Source organism: Sinohyriopsis cumingii, unplaced genomic scaffold (assembly GCF_028554795.1).
Source record: "Sinohyriopsis cumingii isolate HCF-2022 unplaced genomic scaffold, ASM2855479v2 utg002431l, whole genome shotgun sequence".
Classification (NCBI taxonomy): domain Eukaryota; kingdom Metazoa; phylum Mollusca; class Bivalvia; order Unionida; family Unionidae; genus Sinohyriopsis; species Sinohyriopsis cumingii.
The window spans coordinates 359,571-387,340 of record NW_028316207.1 but is presented as its reverse complement, the minus strand read 5'-3'; the positions used below and the strand labels follow the sequence as shown (position 1 = coordinate 387,340).

Sequence of the window (27,770 nt, the reverse complement as noted above, 5' to 3'; positions counted from 1 at the left end):
GAGATCTCATTGAGCTAGACTAATATAGTAGGCACATACAAGGGAATTTTTTTAATAAACTTCAGAGTATGCAGTATATAATTTTCATCATTTTGATAGTTTCATCTAAGATAAGTTATTCATGAGATGCAAGCATGGTTTGCCAATCCTGTCAAAAAAGTATAGTAATTTAGGAATGGAATTGGTTGTCTGTCCAGATGGAAATGGGACAAGGCAAATTGGGAAATGTTTCAGCCCTGCTACGGAGTAAATCCTAGAGTTGATTATTTTGATAGGGTATATGATCCAATACCCTTATTTACAAGGACATTCCAGGATGTCGCTGAGGATACAATACCTAAACTTGATGCCTCCAGCAAGATCAGCGACTTCAAGTTAATACTGTTCTCCACTGTCCAACGGATTTTAAAGATAAAAACTTTGTGTCCATGTTTATTTAATGTCTGTGTGATTGTAATTATGTGAATGTGTACACATTTGTTTGTATGTTGATGATAAATTACAATCCAAGTCTACGATTTGTATTTTGTTTAAGTGTATTTTTTTTAAAATTCTTAAAAGAAAACTTTTTTTTATAAATTTGAATCATTGGTCTTTGGAGTAAATTTTAATCATTTGTTTTTTGCATTCAAAACATCTACCTTCACTTTAAATAAACAAATAAATTCTTTTTTTAACTGAAAATTTGCCAGACAATTTTAACAGAAACAAGCATACCCCTCATGCACTAGCAAAGTCAGTTTCCGCACAGGCACCATACCTTAAATAGGTAGCAGTTGCATTTAATACTGTAGTGGATTATCCAATTTGTTAGTTGTTGTTAACTCTGCTGATCATAGACTGAATAACATACGGAGTTTGTTATCTGGCACCTGTCAGCTCAAATTTGTTATTTCTACTGCACCTAAACTACCAGAGGGTTGCCATGTAACTAGACAAACACGTTTTTCCCAAAGTCAAGTTAGTCATAAACGAAAAATGGTGCTTATCAGATATACAATATGGTCAATACTGAACCAATCTTGAAAATATTTGTATTGCTACTACTAAAGGATGGTCATATCGACATACAGTATTGCTTAAAGACTTAATATAATGTTTAAATGGTGCTGATCTGGCATCCAATATGGCTGCTATGGTGATCATCTTATTCTTATTACAACACCTGCTGAATGGATGGTTGTAGAGACATTGGGATTTTCATGAAAAAACTTATGATTAGTTGAATGAAAATGGTTTCCCTAAGACATCCAGAATGGCTGACATGGTGGCCATCTTGAAATATCTTATAAGTGGTCTTCCTGAATGAATGTTTGCATCTACATAGGTTTTTCACAAAAAGACATATAATATAAACTTGTTACTAAATGAAGATGCTGCTGATCTGACTCCAACATGATTACCAAATCTTGTTATTGCTACTTCTTCACATATTAGATGGCATGGCTACATGTTTTTTTTTTACCCTTTATCATGCCTGGTTGCTCTCTTAAATGAAAATTATGCTGATTTCAGTGACATACAGCATAGCTAGCTTGTTATGGCTATTTCTCCTTAACTCATTAACTCCTGGTGCTCGTTTACATGGCAGGAAGTAGTAGCCTACTGCCGAGCTCTGTAGTGTCAAGGTCATGTGTGATACACCAAAGTGGGTGGTATTATAGGAAGGTAGACAGATGTAGCTCTACAATGATACCAAATAATCTGGACATTCTGTTGCACTACAAAATACAGAAGGAAAAACCTGATTTTTTGGACCCATTATTTTTCACCCAAAATTTCGCCCATGGTTGGAATCTGATTTTATGTCCGGATTTTAGACTTTTGGCCTCAGATCTAAGACAGACCAGACTGAACTGCACAGAGACAGGTGAGCCTTTGCAAAAAGTAGGATAAGGTGGGCATTTGGAATAAAGAATGGTCTTGTTATGAAAATGATGGGTCCATTAGGCAAAAAAAAAAAAAAGAACTCTCAACTTTTACCCTTCTGCTCATTCGTGAGTGAAATAACCAATGAAAGTCTATGTTTCTAACACAATTAGGCATTAGGCCAATGGGAAACTTCTAGGAAGTCAATGTATTAGGATGTGTTCAGAAATAGCCCCCAAAATGTGTCTCCTACTAGCATTTCAGGCGAAAATGACAAAAACCTCCAGGGGTGCAGTTTGATAATGTCACCAAATTTGAATATTCCTTTTTAATCACATGTGCATCAACATTGCACATAAATTACAAATTTAGCCATTCTTTGACAATTTGTATAAAATTTCCAAAATCCTTGTAAACTCGTTACCCCTGGCACCCCATTTACATGGCAGGAGGTAGTAGCCTACTGCCGAGCTCTGTAGCATCAAGTTCATGTATGATACATTAAAGTGGGTGATATTATAGAAAGGTAGACAGATGTAGCTCTACAATGATACCAAATAATCTGGACGTTCTAGTTGCAATACAAAATACAAAGGGAAAAACCTAATTTTTTTTACCCGTTTTTTTTTTCCACCCAAAATTTGCCTGTGGTTGGAATCTGATTTTGTATCCAGATTTTAGAATTTTTGGCCTCAGATCTAAGGCAGACCAGCCTGAACTGCACACAGACAGGTGAACCTTTGCAAAAAGTAGGATGAGGTGGGTATTTGGAATAAAGAGTGGTCTCGATATGAAAATGATGGGTCCATTAAGCAAAAAAAATTTTTAAAAAGTAAGAACTCCAACTTTTACCCTTTTGTTCACGCGCAAGCGAAATAACCTATGAACAGTGATGTTTCTAACACAACTAGGCATTAGGCTAATGGGAAACCTCTAGAAAGTCTATGTATTAAGATGTGTTCAGAAATAGCCCCCAAATGACAAAAACCTCCAGGGTTAATGAGTTACTGGAAGGTCATAAAACATGGTGGTTTTTCACTTAAAAAAGAAAACCAAAAAACTTTTTAGATATGTTAATTGATATTATATACAAGATATAAAGTTCATGGTCAATGGCCATGCCTAAGAATGTTATACTACATTTACAGGTATCTTGTGAACATGTTAAGTCAAACATAAGGTAATAGTTTTGTAACCAAATTTGGTATATTGGTGTTTCTCAAGAGGTGATTTTAGTACTCAGCAGTTGGAAAGATAAACAAACTAACTGTGGATTCCTGGAAATTTTCAGCCAGTAGGGCATCATTGTTTTTGTTTTTTAATTTCAGGTCTCTGGACAAGGCTTTGCTGTCATTCGTTGCCACCTACAACAGCAAGTTGCCATATGTACTATGTTTCAGGTACTGAAGCAGCTGTTGGTCATTAATAAGATTCAACTTGAACACATTTCACACATTTCTTATGACTTCCCTTGCAAATCCGCATTTTCAGAAATGGTCATCATTTGACATATTGACACATTGAGGTGAAAAATATTCAATTTTAGGCATGATTTATTGGAAATTAAAAGTATTTTTAAAAACTATTTACTTGTTGGACAATTTATAAAATCAAAGGTGGCAATCAAAGTAGGAATTGAACAATATGGAAATGTCCAAATTCCATAAACCTTAGTTATTACAAGTAAGTTAAAATTCATCATCTGATTCAGATATTCAAGAGCTGGTACCTTATATTATTACTTATACATCAGGCCCAAAATACAGACACCATAGGCCCTGATGGCCATTGCATAATGTGCTGGTAGATCAGGGTCTGTATTATTTGTTTTACAGATTAGTCCCAAGAAACTGTAGAGATCCAGATTTGCCACCACATTATGAGACGACAGATCTGGGTCAATGCAGTTTGCCATCTTGAAAATATTGTTATTACTACTTTGGAAGTCATATGGATATGGGGTTTTACCATCTTGAAAATCTTGTTATTGCTACTTCTTAATGGGAAGTCATATAGATATGGGGTTTTACCATCTTGAAAATCTTGTTATTGCTACTTCTTAATGGGAAGTCATATGGATATGGGGTTTTACAATCTTGAAAATCTTGTTATTGCTACTTCTTAATGGTAAGTCATATAGATATAGGGTCTTACCATCTTGAAATTCTTGTTATTGCTACTTCTTAATGGGAAGTCATATGGATATGGGGTTTTACCATCTTAAAAATTGTGTTATTACTACTTCTTAATGGGAAGTCATATAGATATGGGGTTTTACCATCTTGAAAATATTGTTATTGCTACTTCTTAATGGGAAGTCATAAAGATATAGGGTTTTACCATCTTGAAATTCTTGTTGTTGCTACTTCTTAATGGGATGTCATATGGATATGGGGTTTTACCATCTTGAAAATCTTGTTATTGCTACTTCTTAATGGGAAGTCATATAGATATAGGGTTTTACCATCTTGAAATTCTTGTTATTGCTACTTCTTAATGAGAAGTCATATGGATACGGGGTTTTACCATCTTGAAAATCTTGTTATTAGTACTTCTTAATGGGAAGTCATATGGATATGGGGTTTTACCATCTTAAAAATTGTGTTATTACTACTTCTTAATGGGAAGTCATATAGATATGGGGTTTTGCCATCTTGAAAATCTTGTTATTGCTACTTCTTAATGGGAAGTCATATGGATATGGGGTTTTACCATCTTGAAAACCTTGTTATTGCTACTTCTTAATGGGGAGTCATATGGATATGGAGTTTTACCATCTTGAAAATCTTGTTATTGCTACTTCTTAATGGGAAGTCATATGGATACGGGGTTTTACCATCTTGAAATTCTTGTTATTGCTATTTCTTAATGGTAAGTCTAATGGATATGGGGTTTTACCATCTTGAAATTCTTGTTATTGCTACTTCTTAATGTGAAGTCATATGGATATGGGGTTTTACCATCTTGAAAATCTTGTTATTGCTACTTCTTAATGGGAAGTCATATAGATATAGGGTTTTACCATCTTGAAATTCTTGTTATTGCTACTTCTTAATGGGAAGTCATATGGATACAGGGTTTTACCATCTTGAAAATCTTGTTATTGCTACTTCTTAATGGGAAGTCATATGGATATGGGGTTTTACCATCTTAAAAATTGTGTTATTACTACTTCTTAATGGGAAGTCATATAGATATGGGGTTTTGCCATCTTGAAAATCTTGTTACTGCTACTTCTTAATGGGAAGTCATATGGATATGGGGTTTTACCATCTTGAAAATCTTGTTATTGCTACTTCTTAATGGTAAGTCATATAGATGTAGGGTTTTATCATCTTGAAATTCTTGTTATTGCTACTTCTTAATGAGAAGTCATATGGATATGGGGTTTTACCATCTTGAAAATCTTGTTATTAGTACTTCTTAATGGGAAGTCATATGGATATGGGGTTTTGCCATCTTAAAAATTGTGTTATTACTACTTCTTAATGGGAAGTCATATAGATATGGGGTTTTGCCATCTTGAAAATCTTGTTATTGCTACTTCTTAATGGGAAGTCATAAAGATATAGGGTTTTACCATCTTGAAATTCTTGTTATTGCTACTTCTTAATGGGAAGTCATAAAGATATAGGGTTTTGCCATCTTGAAATTCTTGTTATTGCTACTTCTTAATGTGAAGTCATATGGATATGGGGTTTTACCATCTTGAAAATCTTGTTATTGCTACTTCTTAATGGGAAGTCATATGGATATGGGGTTTTACCATCTTGAAAACCTTGTTATTGCTACTTCTTAATGGGAAGTCATATAGATATAGGGTTTTACCATCTTGAAATTCTTGTTATTGCTACTTCTTAATGGGAAGTCATATGGATATGGGGTTTTACCATCTTGAAAACCTTGTTATTACTACTTCTTAATGGGAAGTCATATGGATATGGGGTTTTACCATCTTGAAAACCTTCTTATTGCTACTTCTTAATGGGAAATCATATGGATATGGGGTTTTACCATCTTGAAAATCTTGTTATTGCTACTTCTTAATGGGAGGACATATGGATATGGGGTTTTACCATCTTGAAAATCTTGTTATTACTACTTCTTAATGGGAAGTCATATAGATATAGGGTTTTACCATCTTGAAATTCTTGTTATTGCTACTTCTTAATGGGAAGTCATATGGATATGGGGTTTTACCACTAGACGTTTTATGATGTCTAGTAAATCTGAAATTAAAATGGTCCTGCTTGGACAACAAATATGGCCCCCACAGTGGCCATCTTGAAAATCTTGCTATTGTTACTCCTCTTGACATGGTGTTTTACTTGTTTTTCTAGTTTTATTAGCTACTTATGTTATAGAGGTAATTTTTTCATCAAAATCTGCTTTTGTATAATGCTAAACTAGAATATAATCTATGCATTTTTTGCACACACCAAATGTACAATAGGTGATTATTTTTCAATATTGTAAACTGTAATAATTTTTGATGTTACAGTTTTGATACTCTTGATCTGTGTGTTATAATTTGTTGTATTCAAATGTATAATATGAATAAAACATGTTGTTGTATTTTTACATTTAAAATTTCAGACTCAAGTTCCACCAGTTGCGAGGAGACTTGTCGCACAAGTTACTGTTGAGGCTAAATGTAACAGATGCTCCACATTTCTATAATCTGGCCTCACTGGAGGGAACTCTGCAGTGCCTCATGCATATAACTGCCAGGTATATACAGTGTATTTACATCCAGTATTCCAGAGGTTCTGACAACTCTGAACAGCTAAAATGTTTGCAGTAGAGTGGTTTTTATGGTGAAGGAAACTGAATACCTTGGAGCAAAGCACTAAGCTTAAATGAGCAAATGCTTACCAATACATGTTCAGGAACTGGGATTGAATCCTGGACAATTGATTGGCTGTCAAAAGATAGTAATTTAATAAAAGTAATACATTACCTCCTACTATTAAATTGCTTACCTTTTCAGTCCAAGCTAAATAGTTCATCCTCCATTTAGTAATTGGAAGCCAAGAATTGGATAGAAAATGATCCCAGTCTGATTCCTTAGCCATAGCCCATATATGAAATATCTTCCTCATTTCTGTTGGACTATCATGCAGGTAAATGTGTTGCATGATAGTCCCATGAATTTAATGTTTTCTTTGTTTTCTATAACTTTTTTCAGATAAACATATCTTTTTTTGTGTTGTTTGTTTTCACCATCTTCACAATTTACTACATGTTTTTGAATTCCTTCTCATCACATTTAATGAGTATTAATACTTATGAGGTTATGGCTATTACTGCATCTGGAGCCTACTTGAATCACTCCTCTTGGGACATTTTCATGAGATCCTCATTCTGGCAATCACACTCTACATCTTTGTCCTATTACCTTGGTTGTTTGTTGCATCAGAGCGATGGCATTTATTCCTTGGATTCATTTATGAATGCACCTCATGCAAACCCACCTTCCAGCATACATAGAAAAAACTTACACAGCAAGAGTTAGTTCATTTTTGTTATTTCCATTATTTTTGAGCCATCAGCCTCTCTCCTAATTGGTCAGTTGAGTAAGGCAATAATAGCAGGGAGTCTATTACTGCATTTAAAATGTAGCTGGGTCGGCCGTAAGGAAACAAATGTTAATTATACAAAATTACCTACTACTATTGTGATGATTCCATTGTCCTTCGCTGCTATGATGTCCTGTAGTCTTGGTCCAAGATATTCAGTAGGTTGGCTATGACTGAGGAATCAGACTGGGATCATGTTCTTTTCCATTCTTTCTATCTAATTGCTAATTGGAGGAGGGAATATTTAGCTTGGACTGGGGACTTAGTGCCCTGGAAAAGGTAAGGAATGCAATAATAGCAGATAGTTAAATACATATTGAAGATTATTGTTTAGCACCATCACCTCCCAATCCCATTTTAAAGAGTGAAGCAGTTTATGCTGTTTGTTTCAATCTTTGCTGACATATGGCCAACAGGTTCTGAAAATTGTTTGTGAACATTGCACTCAGTACAGACATAGCTAACAGATCTTCCAAAGCTTCATTCTCTTGAAGTCATGACTGTCAGTAAACTTGTGAAAATATGAAATAAAGTAAGAATTTTTTTAAACATTTTTCCTTGACATAGTTCTGCAACATGTTATTTTTATAGGTTAGGAAAGTCATCATTATGAGTCTTTAATTGCTGTGTTATAAACATGAGCTTAGAATGATTTTAAATTTGGCCAATTTTTCAGACCAGGCTGGAGTCAGGAGTGTACAGAAACAGACAGTTCAACTCTGTGCTCTCAAGTCCTCAGCTGCTTGCTAGAGGTAAGTGTATATCACAATTTTGAATTTTTTTTACTTTTAAGTTATTGGCTTGAGCTGTACAAAAGTTTTCATAACTCAAATAGAATACTATTGACACACAGTTCAGATTTTTCTATAGGCTATTTTTTATATAGAAGAAACCTCAAAACTGAGAAAACCATTGATCTTAACTGTGCAGCAGTTCACCTTTGCATGTATTGGAAACAGCTGGTATGTTATCTCTGCGACAAGCACTGGTTTTTAAGAGGTTCTCTTGCTTATTAGAATAGACATAAACTATGTCATTTATACGGTTATATAAGGCAAAAAAACACCTGCACTGCTTCATTAATTTGTGCAGAGTTAAGAATTTTGTTTAAGGATTTGTCATCATTAATAATATGATTCCCTGACACAATTGTCATACCGCCATAGCCTTTTTTATCAAGGGCAGATTTTCATCTTTTCTCAGTTTGAATATAGCAAGTATAAACAATCATAAAGCAACTTACTTCTGGCACTGATTAAAGGATTGTATGTATTTGAGCTTTATTCTATACCCATATTGCCTATGCATGAAATGAAGATTACCATAAATTAGGAAATATAACACGCATTCAAGTATAACATGCACTCGGGTATAAACAGATTGTATTAGATTACATGCAGTTATATATAACCTACAAGTTTTCGTAAAGAATAATTAAAGACCCAAATCTGTGTTGACTTCTTTTTGTTATAAAGATATAAAGATAGTATAAAATACTTGGGTATGGTAAATCACTCTTTCTTTTTACCATTGGACCACAGCAGAACTGTTTAAACCAAACTGTGTCTGACTCAGCTCATAGTTTCCTAACTTTGAGCCATCTCAAACATTTCTTGATATACCACGTGCTCTCTTTGTTAAATGCAGGACCTATCCATTACTTTTAATTCGAAATCAATATGATAATCACCTAGCCGTGAGTAATAGCCAGATGGTTTGAACTACACACCCTCCAATTTTACAATAAGCAATAATAACACTGGTTACTATTTGCTATTGATTCCAGAAATGTGAAATTCTTCTGGAAGTCTATGGTAGTTCTAAATCCAACTGCAACAGTAAATCAGATCCATATATGGCATTTTAAGATTTTGTAAACACAGCAGTATTACGGCTCTTCATAAATTAGTAAGTTATTAAATAGAAGATGCTGATTTTATTATGTTGATCTTGTCTTCTTGTTATTCTATCTTTAAACATCGAAAAATGTGGCTGAAATGTGAAATTTAACTATATAATCAAAGCTAGACTCATTTACTTTTTCAAACTTGGTGTGTTGTTTGAAATAGGAAATTACTACAACATGGTAAAATGAGTAAAAATCAAATTTTATAACACGCAGACACATATACCCTGCAGGGGTGGGTGGGTTTGCATGGTAGGGAAAAACTTGGATAACCCATGTGTTATATTCACTAATTTATGATTGAGCATCAGCCTCAGATGCGGGTGGTCATGGGTTCGAACCCCGGCCGGGTCATACCAAAGACTTATGAAAATGGTACTAACAGCTGCCTTGCTAGGCACTCAGCATTAAGAGGTTAGTGTTAGGACTGGTCAACCTGGTATCAGGATAGTGTGTCTGGGTGGGATATCATGCTACATGTCTGTGGCATGATGTCCCAGTGCTAGACATCACTATAAACTGCGAAAGTGCAGACATCGTAGCCATATGACTGAAAAATTGTTAAAGCTACATTAAAAATCTAAATCACGCACACACACAAATTTATGGTACTGTATTTGTATACAATATATTCCCATCTTCAGATAGTATATACTTAGGTCTGTCTTTGCATAAAACATTTGATCCATCCACTAGGGTAGAACCTTTGGAGTTGGAGAACTTTGGCATTTATGTGTGTATGATAGGGGTAGGGGAGTAGAAGTAATGGAGTGAAATATGGGGATATGTTTTCTGCAGATCTAGCTGAATATGTATCAATAAACATTGAACACAGTTTACATAGTTTTAACAGTTGCTGAAACATGCTGGGAATTTTTTTATCTTCAGACATCATTTTTGGGGTATGATCATTTTTTTATAGTTTTGCAAATGTTGGAACTTTGCAAACTCTGATCCATCTGAAAGACTAATTCAGAAATTTTATTGATTGATATTTTCAGGTGGTGTCAGCTTTTCACATAGGTCGAGGAGGTACTGCAATGTCGTTCATGGGCAAAGGTGTCACTAAGGCAGCAACTTTGTGTCTTCGTCATCTGGCGTATGAAATGGCCACTCTTGCTCAGGACAAGGTAACATCTACAGAAACCTCAGAATAGTGGTATTTTAATTCATTGATACGTATCAGCATTGTGATCTTTTCTATGACAACAACATCTATAGTCCTTACTAAGTCACTTTTACCAAGTATGTTTTTAATGGAAAATACTGAAACTTTCTCATTGAATAAAAAAATGGGTAACTGTTTCCTCATATTGTTTACAAGTTTCATGAAATTATATGAATTATGGCAAATGTACATTTCAGAGTGGGGCCACGAGTGGCCGAGTGGTCTAAAGTGCTCTGCGTTATGGATCACTGCCATCTCACCTCTGTCTGCGTGGGTTCGAGTCTCAGATTCAGTCAATGTGGGTATGTGAGAAAGCTTGCCAGTAGCTTCTCGTGGGTCAGTGGTTCTTTCCAGGGTTTTCCCGGGTTCTTCCTCCACCATTAATACTGGCCGCCATGTATAGCCTATCATGTGAAGAAAAATGGCGTTAAACCCTACAACAACAACAACAACATTTCAGAGGATAATGCATTTGCATTGTATTCATTTTTTGCAATATTATTCTGTGATCACAAAATCGCTAACATTTCTCCACCACTAAAATGACCTGCTATATGGAAAAACATTGACACAACTTGCACCTTGACACACAATTGTGAACACATAGTAGTCAGCCAGATCTACAATAAAATAAGCAGAGATTATTTATGTTTCTAATCCCAGCCAACAACACATTTTAATTTAGCATCATTATGCCGCTGCTTATAATCAGCAGTGGAATAGACCACATGTAAATTTAATCACATGATCTGATTGCATGACTTCTTCTTAATTGTTCCCTCATTGAATGGCAATAACTGTTTTTCATTTTCCTCATTAAAGTGTTGCATGTAGTGGAGAGTAATTCAGACCCATCAACCCTTATAATTTTTTGACTGTAAGGCTTATTAAAATGACAATTAAATTACAGACTTATGGAACATTTGTAAAATATATGAAAAATGCAGTCTTTGTGGTCAAATCTAGGTACCATTAGACTAACTTTACAGGAGTACTTCAGATGCTTAATTTCCCATGTTTTTCATGCCAGAATGCATGCATTATTAAGCTTTTGCTGCATTTATATTAAACCATCATTGTCCAATGAGGAAAAACACATTGAAGATGAAGAGGACTATAAGCCAAACAATCAGAACAGATGTATGAAACGAATATTCAGAAATTTGTCCCTGCTTGGAAGTGTATATAAAAAAAGCAGGAAAGGTAACTATTACACTTAATTGGCCATCATTTCAATTATTGCTCATGGTAGGAGAAATTATGGCTGCCACCATATGAATTAAAAACAAAACAAAAATAATGTCATGTTGAGAGCCCTTGCTACATGAGACCACACTTCTAATCTTTTCAAATTCACATTTTCCAAGTTATCAATTATAGCATTATATGATATTTTGTTACACCTTACTTACAGTTTTACTTATGGAAAGAGATGTACTGGCTTACGGAGAAGGTCATTGTAGCGTTGGCAGGTGTGATAATTCAGAATAAGCAATCGTAAGACAGTTTTATATAGGGCTGAAAAATTCTACTAGCAGCACCCACTAAAATAAAAAGAAAGCCATGGTAGATCAGTTGGTAGAGCATGCAGTGTGTAATGGAAGGGTCATGGGTTTGATACATGTCCAGGCTGCCCCCAGGTCAGTTGCCTTGGTGTGTCATTGGGGAAGGCACTCAGCTCCCCGTTCTTCTTGAATACATTATCCAATCATAATACCTTAGGTAGTTCTCCTACGGTATTATGAGTGGGTAACTTATTTTCGAAGAAATATATTTTACTGGGAAAAATTAGTTTCATCTTTAAATACATTACCCAATCATAATACCTTAAGAAAACTACTAAGGTATTATGATTGGGTAAGTATTTTTGAAGAAACATATTTTATTAGGAAAAATTGGTTTCTACAGTTATGATGTAGCTGGTAATATGTTTAAAGTGCCATTAAAACCAACAAAAACACCCTCAAAGAACAATAACAACAAGAAAACGAAAATTGGAATCTTCCTAAATCTTCGCTAACTGTCACAATGACTATAATATAACTTGCCAAAATGTACCCGTGTCCTTTTTTTAGAAAAAAAATGCTAAGTGTTACATCTGCAAAAAAAACCCTATAAATTCACTAAATAGCATCATGTGTATTCGTAATTAAGATTTATGTAGAACTTATTATATTTGTGGGCATATGCTATCTTTTCCTTGGTTCATTTCCAGAATTGGCCGAAAAATTGGCTGTACTCACGGCATGGATCAGATGCCATGACAGATCCAGGGCTCAACTGGATGCTAACTCTATGGACCTACAGAGACCCTGAGGTGAGATTTTTACACCATCAAACTTGCCCAAAGAGGGGTTTAGAGTATCATGGTAACACAACTGCTTTGCACCTCTGTCATCTTATGTTCAATTCCAGCATGTGAATGGGTAATTTATATGGTCGCCTATTTAATATGAGTTGTTTCCTTGAGATTTTGGGTACACCACTCCCTTGATAACTTGCATCCTGATAACTAGCCAACCCGCTTATATTGTGGGGTCAGGTGTGGATGCCTTTTTTTTAAAACCAGAAAACACACACCCCAAAAAATTGATCCCTATTTCTTAAACTTGAAAAAAAAATCGTGATCAAAATTGGTAACTGAAATGTTGATATATCATCGTTTTATGGTTGAAATCAGTAGATATAACCTGGAAACATTACTTAACATTTTGAAATTATCAACTTCTAATAATAAGTCATATAATTGGTTACATTTTCTTTCCAAATGACATTTTAAATGCACCGTAATTAAAGATATTCAAGGAAATTTTGATCAATGAAAATGTGATTTATGCCTAGTGAACATTAATATTTAAATGCCAATTAAATAATTTATATTAAGCGAAATTTTTGTTTTAATTCTATCTTTTAGATTCGCTTCAGCATAATCATCATAAATGCAATGTGTATTTAAACGTAAAATGTGTCAATCTATGGTAACAGCTATGTCCGCAAGCATTTCTCTGAGAACCTAATTAAGTACCAACTGTGTTTTTGATAACTGACTTATGGAAGTATTTGTTGATAACTGACTTGTGGAAGTATTTGTTGATAACTGACTTGTGGAAGTATTTGTTGTATTGTTGCAATAAATTAACAGCTGGTCTCCTTTGTATTATCACATTAATTATATATTTTAGACCAAATAAAAGAGGTAGAATATAAAAACAAAGTTAAAATGCACTAAAATCCTACATACTTAAAATCTAGCGGCCTCGGTTGTATGTCGGGTGAACTCACTTCATTATAGTGCAGTCTATGTTTGTGGACCCCGTTGTGCGCGAGTTATTGAGGGAGAGGTGTATTTTGGTCACCTGGTAGCCCTGCATCTGTTGTGCATTGTCTGTCATGCATCTTGCATCCATCAACAATTGCTGTTTTATTCTCACTTTCCACTGGACCAATTTTGACCAAATTTTGCAGAGTTTCCTAGAATGAAGGGCCTTTAGATCCATACGAATGATGCTGATCTGACATCAAGTATGGCTGTCATAACTACATTTGAAAAAATGCTTTTCGGAGCATCCAGGCATGAAGTGCTTTCAAGTTTGTACAGATGATCCCAGCCTGCCATAAAATATGATAACCTGAGAAAATTCTTCTCAGAACTGAACCAAATTTGACAAAAATCATCCAGACATTAGGGGCTTTCAAATATATAAAAATGTTGCTGATACTCCTTCAAATATGGTGGACATTACAGAAAAAATAGTAAAGCCTTGGAATGACTTTTAAAAACTGCTCAGCAAAAATGGCTTTCACGTTTGTACAAATTATTCTGATGGTCACTGTAAGTAAAAACAGAAAATCTTTTGAACAACTTCTTTTTGAAAAACTACTTAGCAGAATGTGACCAGAATTTGAAATAAAGCAACATGAGATGAAGGGCTTTCAAGTTTATACCAGTGCTTGTTGATCCACCATCATTCATGGCTACTCTTACTGAAAATAGAAAAAAGTTCGGTTTCATTTTTGTTTTGTTTTATTGCACCCTTGAAGAACTTCTTCTCAAAATGTTCAACAAAATGTAAACAAATTTGACAAATCATTCTGGCCTAAAAGCTTTCATATTTGTGCAAAAGATGCCTATCAAGTATCAAATATTGTCAACATTATGAATAAGTAGAAAGACATTTAAACAACTTTATCTTGAAAACTGCTGAAAAGGATTACACCATGTTTGACCGAAAGCATCATTTTATAAAATCTTTACAATAATGGTTGAATGGTGCTGATATGCTTTAAAAAATGGATGAAGATATTAAAAATAGAAAAACCTTGAAAGAACTTTGTTTGGTAAAATACACAGTCAACAGTATTAGAACAAAATTTGTACAGAAAGCATCCCTATGAGCCAGATTTCTTGGCCAAATTGCTTTTACATTTGACTTTTAGGCAGACATCAGCAAGATTAGAAATCTCAAGCTGAACTGCAAATTATTGTCACTAGAGATCTTCATACAGATTCATCCATTGTTTAAAAGTACTTTCTCTTAGCTATAGTTATGAGGTATCAGCTACCAGCCTCTATTCATTTATGTGCATACTTCTTTTGAATTACATCTAAAAATGTTCACAGACTTGAACACTGATTTTTTTTGGGTGTATTTCCAAGGTCAGTTATATAATGATCTTGTAATGAATATTGACTCCCAAGCAGTGAAATAAACTGAGTAATTATCATTTAAGAGGTATGTGTAATAAGATTCTAAAAAAATGGCTCCCATGTGTAATCAGAAATAGGATATCAAGCTTACATGACCTGTGGGACTCCTACTGTAAGGAATGGTGGCTGAATACAGGCTCAGACTCAGGCTTCACTCCTGTAGTGCTCCTCTTCCTTCACAAATGTTTGGACGAAGGACCAATATATTCTTTAAAGCCTTAGACTCTTTAAAGATAGCAAAGAAAACGGCAAGTATTGAAAGGGACATGTATTCAGAATTGCTAAACCTGTAAATCAGAATCAAAGCACATAATACCATAGCTTATGATAAATTCCTTCACCATCATGTAAGTGGTGAAGACAAATTCTACATTATTTATTGCAAGTAATTATTGCCTCTGCAAGCCCATTACTGCTGTCATAAATATCCATGAGGCAAAAGTTATCTTTGCTGATGTCCAGTCTGATGTATTTAAGATTTCCTCAAGGAACAGTCTTGTCTGAAAGCGACTGATGCTGAAGCAGCTCTGTAATGATGAGCATGGAATATATCAGTTTCAGAGTGTTCTAAACTTACATCCATCTGGCAGTTGTCAGTTGAGGCTGAAGAATAAGACACAAAATCCAGAGTAGATTTCCTAATACCTTTTGCCCTATCAATATAATACAATAAAGTATGCATTGCACACACCTTCTCATCATTGTTAAGCTCCAAATAGAAACTCATGCTTTGCCTTAAGTTTTGATGAATTAGTCAAACATAATACTATTTTATCTGTCATGCAAGTTATATTACATAAATTCAAAGACCTGCTTTCCTGGGGAAAAAGAGTACACAGGTATTTAAAGACTGGACTTGTATGCCAAGTGTCAGTATGTAGTGGTTTTGATGGACTCCACTTGTACTTCAGATTCTTCATATGTTTACTAATAAACAAAGGATTGATGCACCAGTCATTACCAGAGAGTCTCAGTGTTTGAAACAACATTTCCATGTGAATGTTGATGACACTGTCAGATTTATCTTTATTTAACAAAAAGTGTAACTATAAAAATTATTGTAATCTCAGAAATTCTGTTGCAGTGTACTGAATCTGATGCAATCACTGAGATTCCCCTAGAGAATAAAGATGTGGTTATGTCAGGAGCTTATCTATGCCTGGGAAATCTAAGAAGAAGAGAAATCGGGCATGACAAAACTAGAGTAAACCAAGACTGATGTCCAGCGTGGAACAATTAAAATTATTTTGGTTTTTATTCAGTATTTTCTCAGTAGGACTAAAAGTAAGAACAGTGTGAGGGATTGACCCATATCATGAAAAGCATAATTTTTAAAACCACATGACTCTGGAAACCATGAAACAAACATTTATATGTAATGTGTTACAACTCTTTGGTTCTAAACTATATAACAGAAAAGAGAAGAAAAAACATCAGGTTTAGTAAAATTCAACAAATGATTTATTTTCATAGAATACAAAGTGAAAATATAAAAGCTACTTACACAATTGTGAAAAATCCCACAAGTCCAGAAGTATAAAGTGTTCCAAATTAATTCCAGTAGTATTCCATTCTTTTGAGTCTGAAAAGTTTCTGGAAAGAAAATCTGCCTGGATATTATGTTTACCTGCAAAATATAAATATAAATAAATCTCATTCCAAACACTTTCTGCATCTACTTATAGCTAACAGATCATATTAAATAGATGGCATTTTAACATAAGATAGCATATACATTGTCAGAGTGAATTTCATTGTTCTCCTTATTATCTGAATAAAAAGCTTACAAGGCATACAGAATTGGCAGCAACTCGAGGTAACTTACTTGAAAGTTAGCCCCACTTTTTGTCTATCTAAATGTATGAAAGATTTACCTTTCTATTTAAACCTTATAAGCTGATGACGTGATGAATTGTTTTCCACTTTCTCTTCTGTAACAAAAACTTTAAAAGGTGTTAAGTTCAGTCTTTTAAGCAGAAATGACAATTCGCTGAGATCGAATGAGGACAGATTTCTCTACATTTATCTTCGCTGAGATCGAATGAGGACAGATTTCTCTACATTTATCTTCGCTGAGATCGAATGAGGACAGATTTCTATACATATATCTTCGCTGAGATCGAATGAGGACAGATTTCTCTACATTTATCATGGCTTTACATTTATCATGAAATCTATTGATTCAATCGCTTCCATCATAAGCAATGCATTTTATAAACAAATTTGATTGTCATCATCCAATTTCAATAACTCATCAATACAGTAGGAATACCTAATGCACTAAATGGGTTCAGTGATTTTTGTGAACACTCTTGGAGCCAAGGAAATCACAAAGAGTAAACAAACAAATTGAAAATTGTGCATATTCCAAATAAATGTCATAAACTTTTGATAATCTCTATGTATACTAAAGTAAGTATCCTTCAGATCAACTGAAGTGAAGAAATAATTTTCCTGGATGAGATCTAACACTACTTCTGATGTTTCTTGCTTGAAATGTTCATAATGAACAAATTTATTGAGATGTTTTAGTTTGATAATTGGTCAGAATTTCCTGTTTGGTTTGGGTGCAAGAAAAATGTTGAAAATAAAGAGATCACAGGCAATCTCCAACAGAACTTCATTTTCTTTGGATAAAAATTTCTTTATGTCATTACTAATAACGGTTCTCGGTTCATTAGAAAAAGGAATTTCTTTTGGAAAAGTGATTTGAATGGCATAGATTCAGACTTTGTTTTGTACCCTAAGACAGTTTATAAAATCCATGAATCACTCATGAAATAATTCCATATAATAATGCATTTTTTAGCCTCTCCACAGAATTTGCCCCCAAGAATTTTCATTTGAAAAGTAGATACTACAATTATCAATTCTGTCAAGGATTTTGAAATGGTCTTTCCTTGTTAGGAGCTTTCAGTTTGGGTAACCACCATGTACTATCAGTATTGCTTCTAGACACACTATTCTTATTTGCTCTTAAACCTTCAAATTGTGGCCCAATTATCTGGCCACTTTGATCAACCTCTGCAGGGGTAATATCAGTGTTGTTATTTGACCAGACTTTTTTTTTTTTACCTTCTCACCACTTTCTTTCAATGGTAGATTAACATGTCATGTTTGCATGTGAAGCTGAAGGTTGTACAAAAAATAATGACAGCTTTCTCTTTTCAGTTCTATATTTCCACATTTTGTACTTTGGAAGCTTTCAGCTTATTTGAAAGTTTCTCATTTACTTTTTTATAAGTTTGTAATAATTCTGAGAACTACTTTTCTGCATGATTTTTCACCCCTATATTTTAAAGTTTTGCATAAATAATATGTGCCATACCTAATCATAATATGTTGAAATGGCTACTTCACACCACCACATAGGCCATGATAGCTTGAGGTAAAGAAGTATCAGTTATTCATGTCCATTTTAGGTGAGGACAGCAGGACTGGGAATAGCTGTAGCCTTGACCTCCACTGTGCCTGGGAGAATCCTGGTGACATCCAACTGTAAACATATCCCAGGAGGCATCTGGGGAGCTGCTTTCAGCATCCTTCTTGACCAGTCAGAATGCAGTATGGTCAAAGAGCAGGTTAATTTGCATCAGAAGTTTTTATTTTGTTTTGATACTTAAATTTAACTGAATTATTACAGTGTTGTGTCTGTTGTATGTTTTAATGTCATCAAATCTGTTATACAGCTTATAATATAGGTTATTGTTTGTGTACTCTCTGATATCTCTGGTGGATGGGTTGCTTGGCATGTGGCTGGCAAGCTTGCGAGCCAGTACATGATATTAGACAGTACAAATATAATAACAGTCTGTGTATTATTTACTTTGATTGCAATATCTTAACATAATTAATAAAAAATAAAATAAAAAATTGCTCTTTACTAAACTTCATCTGTAATTTTATTTATTGTATGCATGAATATATCAAGTTAGCTGGATGACATCATAATATTATAAAATGTTGGATGACATATTTTGATGTGCAGCCTTATTGACAATTTATACCACTTGACAATAATTTATATGGAAATGTTTTGTTCTGTTATCTCATATGTTAAGTTTGTAAGAAATAGAGTTTATACCATCATTAATCCAAATTTTCTGGACTCATAGTACTTTTTAAAAATTCTAAGAGAGACAAATTTAAGGTTGGAACAAAGATTAAGGAATGTTTTATCCATGGTCAGAACAGGTTATTAAATCAATGACCATCAGACTTTGAGTCCTCTTTGATTACCCAAGCTAAAAGCCTTTTTGTTCCTTTGGGACCTTCACAACTTTTTAATAACTTTTAAACTGGTTGAGGGTGCCAGAGACTGGCAGGTAAAAAATATGTAATGGCCAGGTGAACTTAAGCCCTGCATGAGTCATGTATCATGCATCTGTCAGTAATTATTACTTTAAACTTCTCAATAACCATTTGACCAGTTTTGTCCAAATTTGGAATAGAGAATCCTGGCATGAAGGGCTTTCAAATTTGTACAGATGATGTTGATTTGCCATCAAACGTTGTTGGCATTACTAAAAACAGAAAAAGCCTGTTAAACATCTCATAAACCACCAAACAGAATTTAATCAAATTTAAGATAAAGCTCCCTGGTTTGAAGATGTGTCAAGTTTATGCAGATAATGCCAGTAGACTGTCAAATATAACTGTTTTACTAAATGTAGAAAAGCCACTGTTAATAAAAATAGAGAAACTTAGAAATGACTTCTCTAAAACTGCTGAACAGACTTTGACCAAATTTGAGAGAAAGCATTCTGAAATAAAGACATTTAAATTCAGTACAGACGGTGCCAATCGATCATCAAATATGGCCATATCACTTAAAATAGAAGAAGAAAAAAACTTGGAATGATTTTTTCTCCCAAATTATTGATTAGAATTTACCTCAACTTGTACACAGTGCCAAATATGCCATCAGATATGGACACCATTACTAAAGATGTAAAAAGCTTTGAAAACTTTATAAAAATGACATAACAGAATTTGACTGAATTTGACATTATCGTAGCATTGAAGGGTTTCATGTTTGTATAACTGATACTTATGCTTCATCAAGTGTGGACACCATTACTGTAAATATAAAAACCCTGGAACTACTTCTTCAATACCATTGAAAAGAATTGGACCAAACCTGATAGAAAGCACCCTTCCTGAAAACCTTTCAGGTCTGTTCATGTGATGCTGATCCAGGACTCAATATAACTGATGTTGCAAAAATTAGAAAAGCTTTAAAGATGACTTTCTTTCCAAAACCACTGTGTAGAATTTGACCAATCTTGATAGAAAGCATCCTGGCATGTTGACCTTTCAGATTTATACCAATGATGTTTATCTGTCATCAAATATGGCTGCCATTATTAAAAAGTGAGAAACAGTTAAATGCCTGAGTTTAACCAACATTTGGCAAAGAATATCCTGGCATAGAGGGATTTCAAATTTTAACAAATGATACCAATCCAGTATTAAAAATTGAAAAAGATTTACACAACTTTATTTTTTCTAAAGCTGTACAAAGTATCTAGGCATGTGGGTCTATCAGTTTTGGACAAATTATGATCAGTCTTCAAATATGGATTAAAAGAAAAAGAATGAAAAAGTTGTTTTTATACTATATGCAATCAAATTGGAAGAAATTTCAACAGAACACAATCTAATGATCCAGATTTCTTGGTCAACAGCTCATACATTTGGCTATTGGGCAGAATGTCAACAAGGTCAGCAATCAGTATTTCTTCATGTGATAACTATATTCTCACCACTCTGCGAACTTATGTAAACCATTTCTAGTGTTACAATAGTTAGTGTGCATTGGTGGCAAATATAAATTTACTTATTGTTAACTCTGGGTGTGGATCAACATGGTCACCTTGTAATTTACTAGCCCCTCACTTGATTCATTTCATACTTGAAGTATTAGAATATTTGCATGCCTTTCTTCCTGTACCACCTTAGTGCCTTGGTCATTTTCGAGCTATGGGGACATTGTTTAACCAATTATATTTTGAAATCTCCTTGCCTAATTCACTTGATATTTGAAATATAACATTACTTGCACTGTCATATTTCCAAATTTTAAATTTTTTTACATGCCTTTTATGAGATGAAATGATTTCATTTACATATGATTTTATATTGTCATCTAGTTGATGACAATGAAGTGACTTTCTGTAATAATCAATTTTGTTGTTTTATGTAAGTTTATGGAGCATGATGGGTTCATCTTGGAGGTACTACTCTCTATGGGCAAATGTAGGTCACAGTGTCTTCACTGTTGATTAAATAAATTTTCTACATTTAGCTCGGTTTCTCTGACATTGTCATTTGTACAGTCATGAACCTTGATGGGCGTGTTCATATTCCTTTAGCAAAGAGACATTTTCATTGATGATCTGCTTATTAAACTGTTTTACAAGCTGTACCAGGTGAGGTTGTAGTATGGTGAAAATCTATTTTTTTTCTTATGGGGAAATGTCTCTGCTTCTATTCAGTTCTAATGCATATGACATAGTATTTTTGTTGTTAAACAAAATTACTGCCATTGCTGATCATGAAGAAAAACAACTGTATGTTTTATCTTTATTCAGTAAGAGTTATTTATTTTGTACACTTTTATGGAAATAAAGTGTAAGGTGATCTGTTCATATATTTTGCTGGTATATGAAAACAGCTCCCCTTTAAAATGGAAAATCCTAACTTCATGAAGATGTCAGAACTGGTTTCTTTTGTTTTTATGGGATTTAAGGCATGTTTCAGCACATGACATGGTATGCATGGCAGAACATATATTTGGTGAGGAAAAACCCAGGAACACTGGGAAGAACCACCAGCCCATGGGAAGATACTGGCAAGCTTTCATGCATGCCCACATTGGAAGAGCCTAGTCTCAAACCCACATTTACATAGGTGAGTTGTGAGTGATCTGTAAAGGTAAACACTTCAGACCACATGGCCTATTGGGGAAGGGACTTACCCTTCTGTGTGAAAATCCTGTAGCAATCACTGATTCAGATAGTTTATGGAATCACGCAGACCTAAAATGTATGTCTGATTTAACTCCCTAGGCTGCCCTGCTGCTGGTAAACCTGACATCACAGACAATGCCTACTGGTACAGTGGATACAGAGCAAAATATTTGGCAGGGGCCTGTTGTCACAGATACAGAGTACCAGGTAAAAAAATCCCAACTTGTAATTTCTTTAATCTCTTTCCAATCTTCTTATGTGTCAAAAGTAGACAAACTTCAAAAATACTTTATTTTAATTTCTTCATAAAGCTGTTGATTTCATAATAAATTACTGTGGATTTGCTGTTATTCATGGGGTAATAAATTTTATGGAATTTTTGGTTACTACAAGCCATAAATTTCAAAACCTAATAAATAATGCAAAGCTCATATTTTCTAATCTGGCAAAATAAAATTTATTGCATTTGGAGTCCTAAAGTAAAAACAACTACTTTTAAATGTATGGTGTGGCATATTGTGTGATATTCATACATCCTTTTGTTACCAATTTCTTTTCTGCACAATAACTTGAGTTGTATGCCATCTGCAGTTACCAAACTTTGTGGCTGACTTGCACTAGGAGTAAGAAAGACACTTACTGATTTGGGGGACAAAAGGTCAGAAGGCTATGTCACTGCCTCAGAAGAAAAATGGTTTCTGCACAATAACTTGAGTTGTCTACCAAACTTTGTGGATAGCTTGCACTTTGGGTATTGAAAGAAACCTATTAATTTCAAGTTCTAAAGATCCAGGTCACTGATAAAAAATGGCTTCTGTACAAATACTAGAGTTATGTACAATCCAAGGTTACCAAGCTCAATGGATGGTTTGCACTTAGAGCAAGGAAGAACTTTGCTAATATTTGGCTCTTTCGGTCAAGGTTGCTGTGACTCGAAGAAGTCAAATGATTCAGCACAATAACTCTAGTTCTCAGCCAATTATAGTTACAGACTTTGTGATTGTTTGCACTTGAGGTAAAGAAGAAACCTTTTTGGTTTTGAAGAGAAAAGGTTAGTAGTTAGAGTCATTGTGAGGGAAAATGATTTCTGCAAATTAACTTTAGTTATGCACTTCAGACCTGGGCCAAACGTTGTGGATGACTTGCACTTGGGGTAAGAAAAGAAGCTTATTGATTTTGGAGTAAAAGGTCAAAGGTCAGTGTTACTGTGACTGAAATGAGAGTAGTTTCTGTTTACAGATATCAGTTATTGACTAGATTATTTGGAGAACTTCTACTTAAGGAATGGAAGAGGTCTGTTGATTTTGGCTCCAGAAGGTCAAATGTCAGAGTTATTGTGGATGAAAAAAGAAAGGGTTTTGCAAAATAAATTTTGTTTTAGAGTAAATCCCTTGATCAACCTTTATAGATGCATTTGCACTTAAGGTAATAAATGCCTGCACAGAGGGCTATTAAACATGGGACAGGCACATAAGGTGCTCTTCTCTGTACACTTGTAAGGTCATTGCATGTTTTCATCAACAGTATCAGACATAAGTTGGCTTGACATGGTACACAAACACAGGGCTCTTCTACAGTCCGACATTTCTACTTAATTTTTGTATAAGTAATAATTGTAAACACACACACACACACACACACACACACACACACACACACACACACACACACACCCAGGTGGGTGAAGAGAAGATAATTTGGCAAGCCAATACTGATAATGCATGGCCTTGAGCTTCTCAGTCTGTTGATGATCTTGGAACCATACTTATATGTTAATTGTATTTCAGGTATCATTGATTGGACTGACGGCACTGCTAGCCCTGCTGCACCACAGTCAGTTTTACAGAGAGATGCTAATTGTTCTTTCCAACTATTATCCACAGCCATCCATCAACCCCACAGTCTCCAGTGACATTTTCCTATCTCATATATCCGGTTCATCCTCAAACACTACACTGGGATCCAATACAAGTATGGTTTTGGTGTGTGTACGTGTGTGTGTGTTGTAGATGCTTATTTTTCAATACAACCAACAAGAACCCTATATTGGAATATTTGATATGATTTGATATATTTTTTTTACCTTTATATTTTTTATATGTTACAGAATTTTAACATCTGTATCTTTTATCTTGTAGCACTTCATCTTTTCATTTATTTGGAAGTGTTTATCTTCCTCAAGTTTGTGTGAAATTCCTTCTCTTTTTTCATTTATAGAACTTTACCTTAATTGACACCATATAGCCATTATCGTACTGATATGAAATTAAGTGATATTACATACATACATACATACTTGCATACATACACATACACACACACACACACACACACATAAATACATACATACATACATACATATTTGCATTTGAATTTGTGTATTATCTAAATCTTTCTATCCAGCAGAAGTAAAACTAGAATTTTAAATTTCAGATATATTAACTACTTGAGATTAATAATTTTACAATATTAATTAAATAATTAAATTTTTTAGTACAGTAAGCTCCATTCATGACAGAATCAAATGCAATAAAATAATCTTTCTGTTGTTTCATAAGGTTCTTTCTGTTGTTTTTGTAATATTTTACCCTTGTTATTATTAAATCAGGACATAGCAATATGATTTTGGGTAACTTGGGCTTTTCTGTATATGTAGTTTACTGTATTATTTTCACAGGTCTGAAATGTTATTAACTAAAGAACTAGTCATAATATAATAGAATCTCATGTATCTGAACTTTTACAGGAAATCATTTTGTGGATACAAAAAAATTGATAAGTTTAGGTTATACCAAATCTTACATGAGACGATGAGGACTGGCTTATATTTAAATAGCATGTATCTCTCTCTACACACACACACACACACACAGACACACACACACACACACACACACACACACACTAGCAGTTTTGTCTGTATATGGTTCAGCTACATCATTAAACTATAGAAAATTAGGTTGAATCAGTGAAATGCTACTGTCATTTTCATTACGAGTTTGAATAATACCAAGCACATGTAATTAGTTTATAAAAGTTTCTTCATAAATAGGCACCATTTCTTTATGGAATTGATAGTTTCCATCAATTTTTATGCAGTTGTTGATGGTTCCTTAGTTTATGCCTCTCAGTTATTGTTAAAAATTACGGTATACTTGAATATAGGTTGAGTCCAAATGCAAATGACATAGACCCTTATCTGCTATTGTATTATGTGCTGGCAGATCAGGGTATGTGTTGTTTTGTTCTATTCATTACTACTAAAAAATTGCACAGATCCAGATTGGTTGGTGCATTATGCAGATCTTTATATGTGCAGTTTAGATGGGCTTATAAACATGTATATAAGATACTCTCTTGTCACATTAAAGTGTGCTATACATTGTTACAGCTGGAGATGCTGGGTTGATGCCAGGAACAGGACACATTCGTGGTGTCTCAACAACATTGGTAAGTGTGCTAGAAAGTATTATCAACCAGCTTATTGAAAAAGCTGGAATACTTTTCATAAGACTATTTGTATACTTTTGAATTTGTTTTATCTACGTATGGAATCGTACTGTGTGTCACAAAATGTTGGTGTAACTCATTTTTTTAAATCTCTAAATTTTTCAGAAACTTTTTTGCAACTGAATAATTATGTGTATTATATAAAATTTTGGTGTGGACAGTATATTTTTTAATTTATTTCCTTTGTGTAATTTACAAGAATTTTGTGTGCACTTAAATGGTTTAATTTACATTATTTAAGCAGTGTGTGTGTGTGTGTGTGTGTCTGTGTGTTTACATACGTACATGCGGTTCTTGTGCTTCCATGTTTGTATATGTCTTTTGTGTGCATCTTTATATATTAAAATCACTTTCCAACTGATAACATTATGATCAAGAAAGTACAGCAAGAAAATGTTGAAGATGACTATCCATCATTGCTTATTGTCTTTTTGTCTCTCTAGCTCTCTTTTTCTCTGTTTATTTCTGACTCTCACTGTCCATGGCTGTCAGTCTCTGTCTCTTCCACTGCTTGGTTCCTTGCACATCTTTATGTAACTTTTGTCCTGTATCTTGTTTATTTTGTATCTTGCAGTCATCAGTATCCTCATTAAACAGAGCACAGAGGCTGGAGGCTATAGGATCCACTGGTCAACCACTTCAGCAGCATATGATATCAACCTCTAACAGCAGTAATACCACTACGCTCACCAACAAACGTCAAGGTACTTTTTATGCATGCTTGTAAGTCGAGTTTAACTAAACTACATAGACCCAGATCTGATGATGCATTATGTGCATTATGTGATGGTAGATCTGGATCTGTGCATTTCACAGATAGATTTGAATTATGAGTGATTCTATATTGTATCTGATTTAAATTATTATCCCCACTCCTTTTTTTAAACGTGAGATATTTTTATACTCACTGTCAGTCTATCCGTCTGGTCATTTTCTAGTCTATACCATATCTCATCTTAAGCTACTGGACGGAATTTGACAGAATTTTGAAGTTATGGTGCCCTTGTGATTTGCAAAAAGGGTAACATCCTTGGCTCCTGCACCTGGGGTTCCTGGGAGGGTATCAAAGATCAGGTATACAAAAATTGCAGTTGCAGTGACATTTTCAATTATTTTTCTGAGCAAACTTAATACATGCAATGATAGTAGGAAGATGCTTCATAAAAATGAGAGATTTTACTTGTCTGTTACTGTGCAAATTTTCAGACATAAAGTTGTATATCAAAGTATGGGTGATATTCTTCAGTGCACTGCCAGCATTTTTTATGGTATGTGTTCTATAATTATAATCACCTTTAAAGAAGCAAAACACAATTGGTTAACCTGGGTAGTTATTGTCATTGGTTAGCCTTGGGTATTTATTGTAATTGGTTAGCCTGGGTATTAATTAGCAGTCCCAGATAGAAGGAAAACACTACATAATTGGTTAACCTGGGTATTTATTATAATTGTTTAGCTTGCATATATATTGGCAGTCCCAGAAAGAAGCAAAACACAACATAATTGGTTGACCTGGGTATTTATTATAATTGTTTAGCTTGCATATATATTGGCAGTCCCAGATAGAAGCAGAACACAACATAATTGGATAACCTGATTATTTATTCTAATTGGTTAGCCAGGGTATTTATTCTAATTGGTTAGCCAGGGTATTTATTGTAATTGGTCAGCCAGGGTATTTAGTGGCAGTCCCAAATAGATATGATTATAATCCAGCATAATTTTCTATCACCTATTTTCTTAGCTAACCCAGCAATCTGAGAATTTCTTGACATACATCACACTAAATTGTATCATGATATTATTGGAGTATGTTTAATGGGTTGTAGGAATCTATATAGTCCATTTTACACCTGTCTGTACCTAACTATATAAAAGCAAAATTTTACTAAGCTTGGCACAATAATTATACATTTGTCTTAAATATTTTGAATTTTTAAACCACCCTTTGCATCTCTATGCAAACACTGTCATATTTATTTCCATGCCAAGTGAACAGCATGGCTAGTGTTAATCCAGCGCCATGAAGATGGAATCCAAAATATCTGTTTGTAATCTT

General features: G+C 34.2%; 1 protein-coding gene across 1 annotated transcript in view; it reads left to right on the top strand.

The window, feature by feature from the left end:
• LOC149770744 (rotatin-like) overlaps window positions 1-27,770 on the top strand; it is a 76,127-nt gene that overhangs the window by 8,604 nt on the left and 39,753 nt on the right. The window contains exons 3-12 of the mRNA XM_089949173.1: window positions 3,198-3,269; window positions 6,466-6,600; window positions 8,125-8,200; window positions 10,356-10,484; window positions 12,738-12,839; window positions 18,653-18,811; window positions 22,301-22,408; window positions 23,989-24,172; window positions 25,593-25,651; window positions 26,286-26,415. Coding sequence (XP_089805299.1) covers window positions 3,198-3,269; window positions 6,466-6,600; window positions 8,125-8,200; window positions 10,356-10,484; window positions 12,738-12,839; window positions 18,653-18,811; window positions 22,301-22,408; window positions 23,989-24,172; window positions 25,593-25,651; window positions 26,286-26,415 — 1,154 coding nt within the window. The remainder of the gene's footprint in view (window positions 1-3,197; window positions 3,270-6,465; window positions 6,601-8,124; window positions 8,201-10,355; window positions 10,485-12,737; window positions 12,840-18,652; window positions 18,812-22,300; window positions 22,409-23,988; window positions 24,173-25,592; window positions 25,652-26,285; window positions 26,416-27,770) is intronic.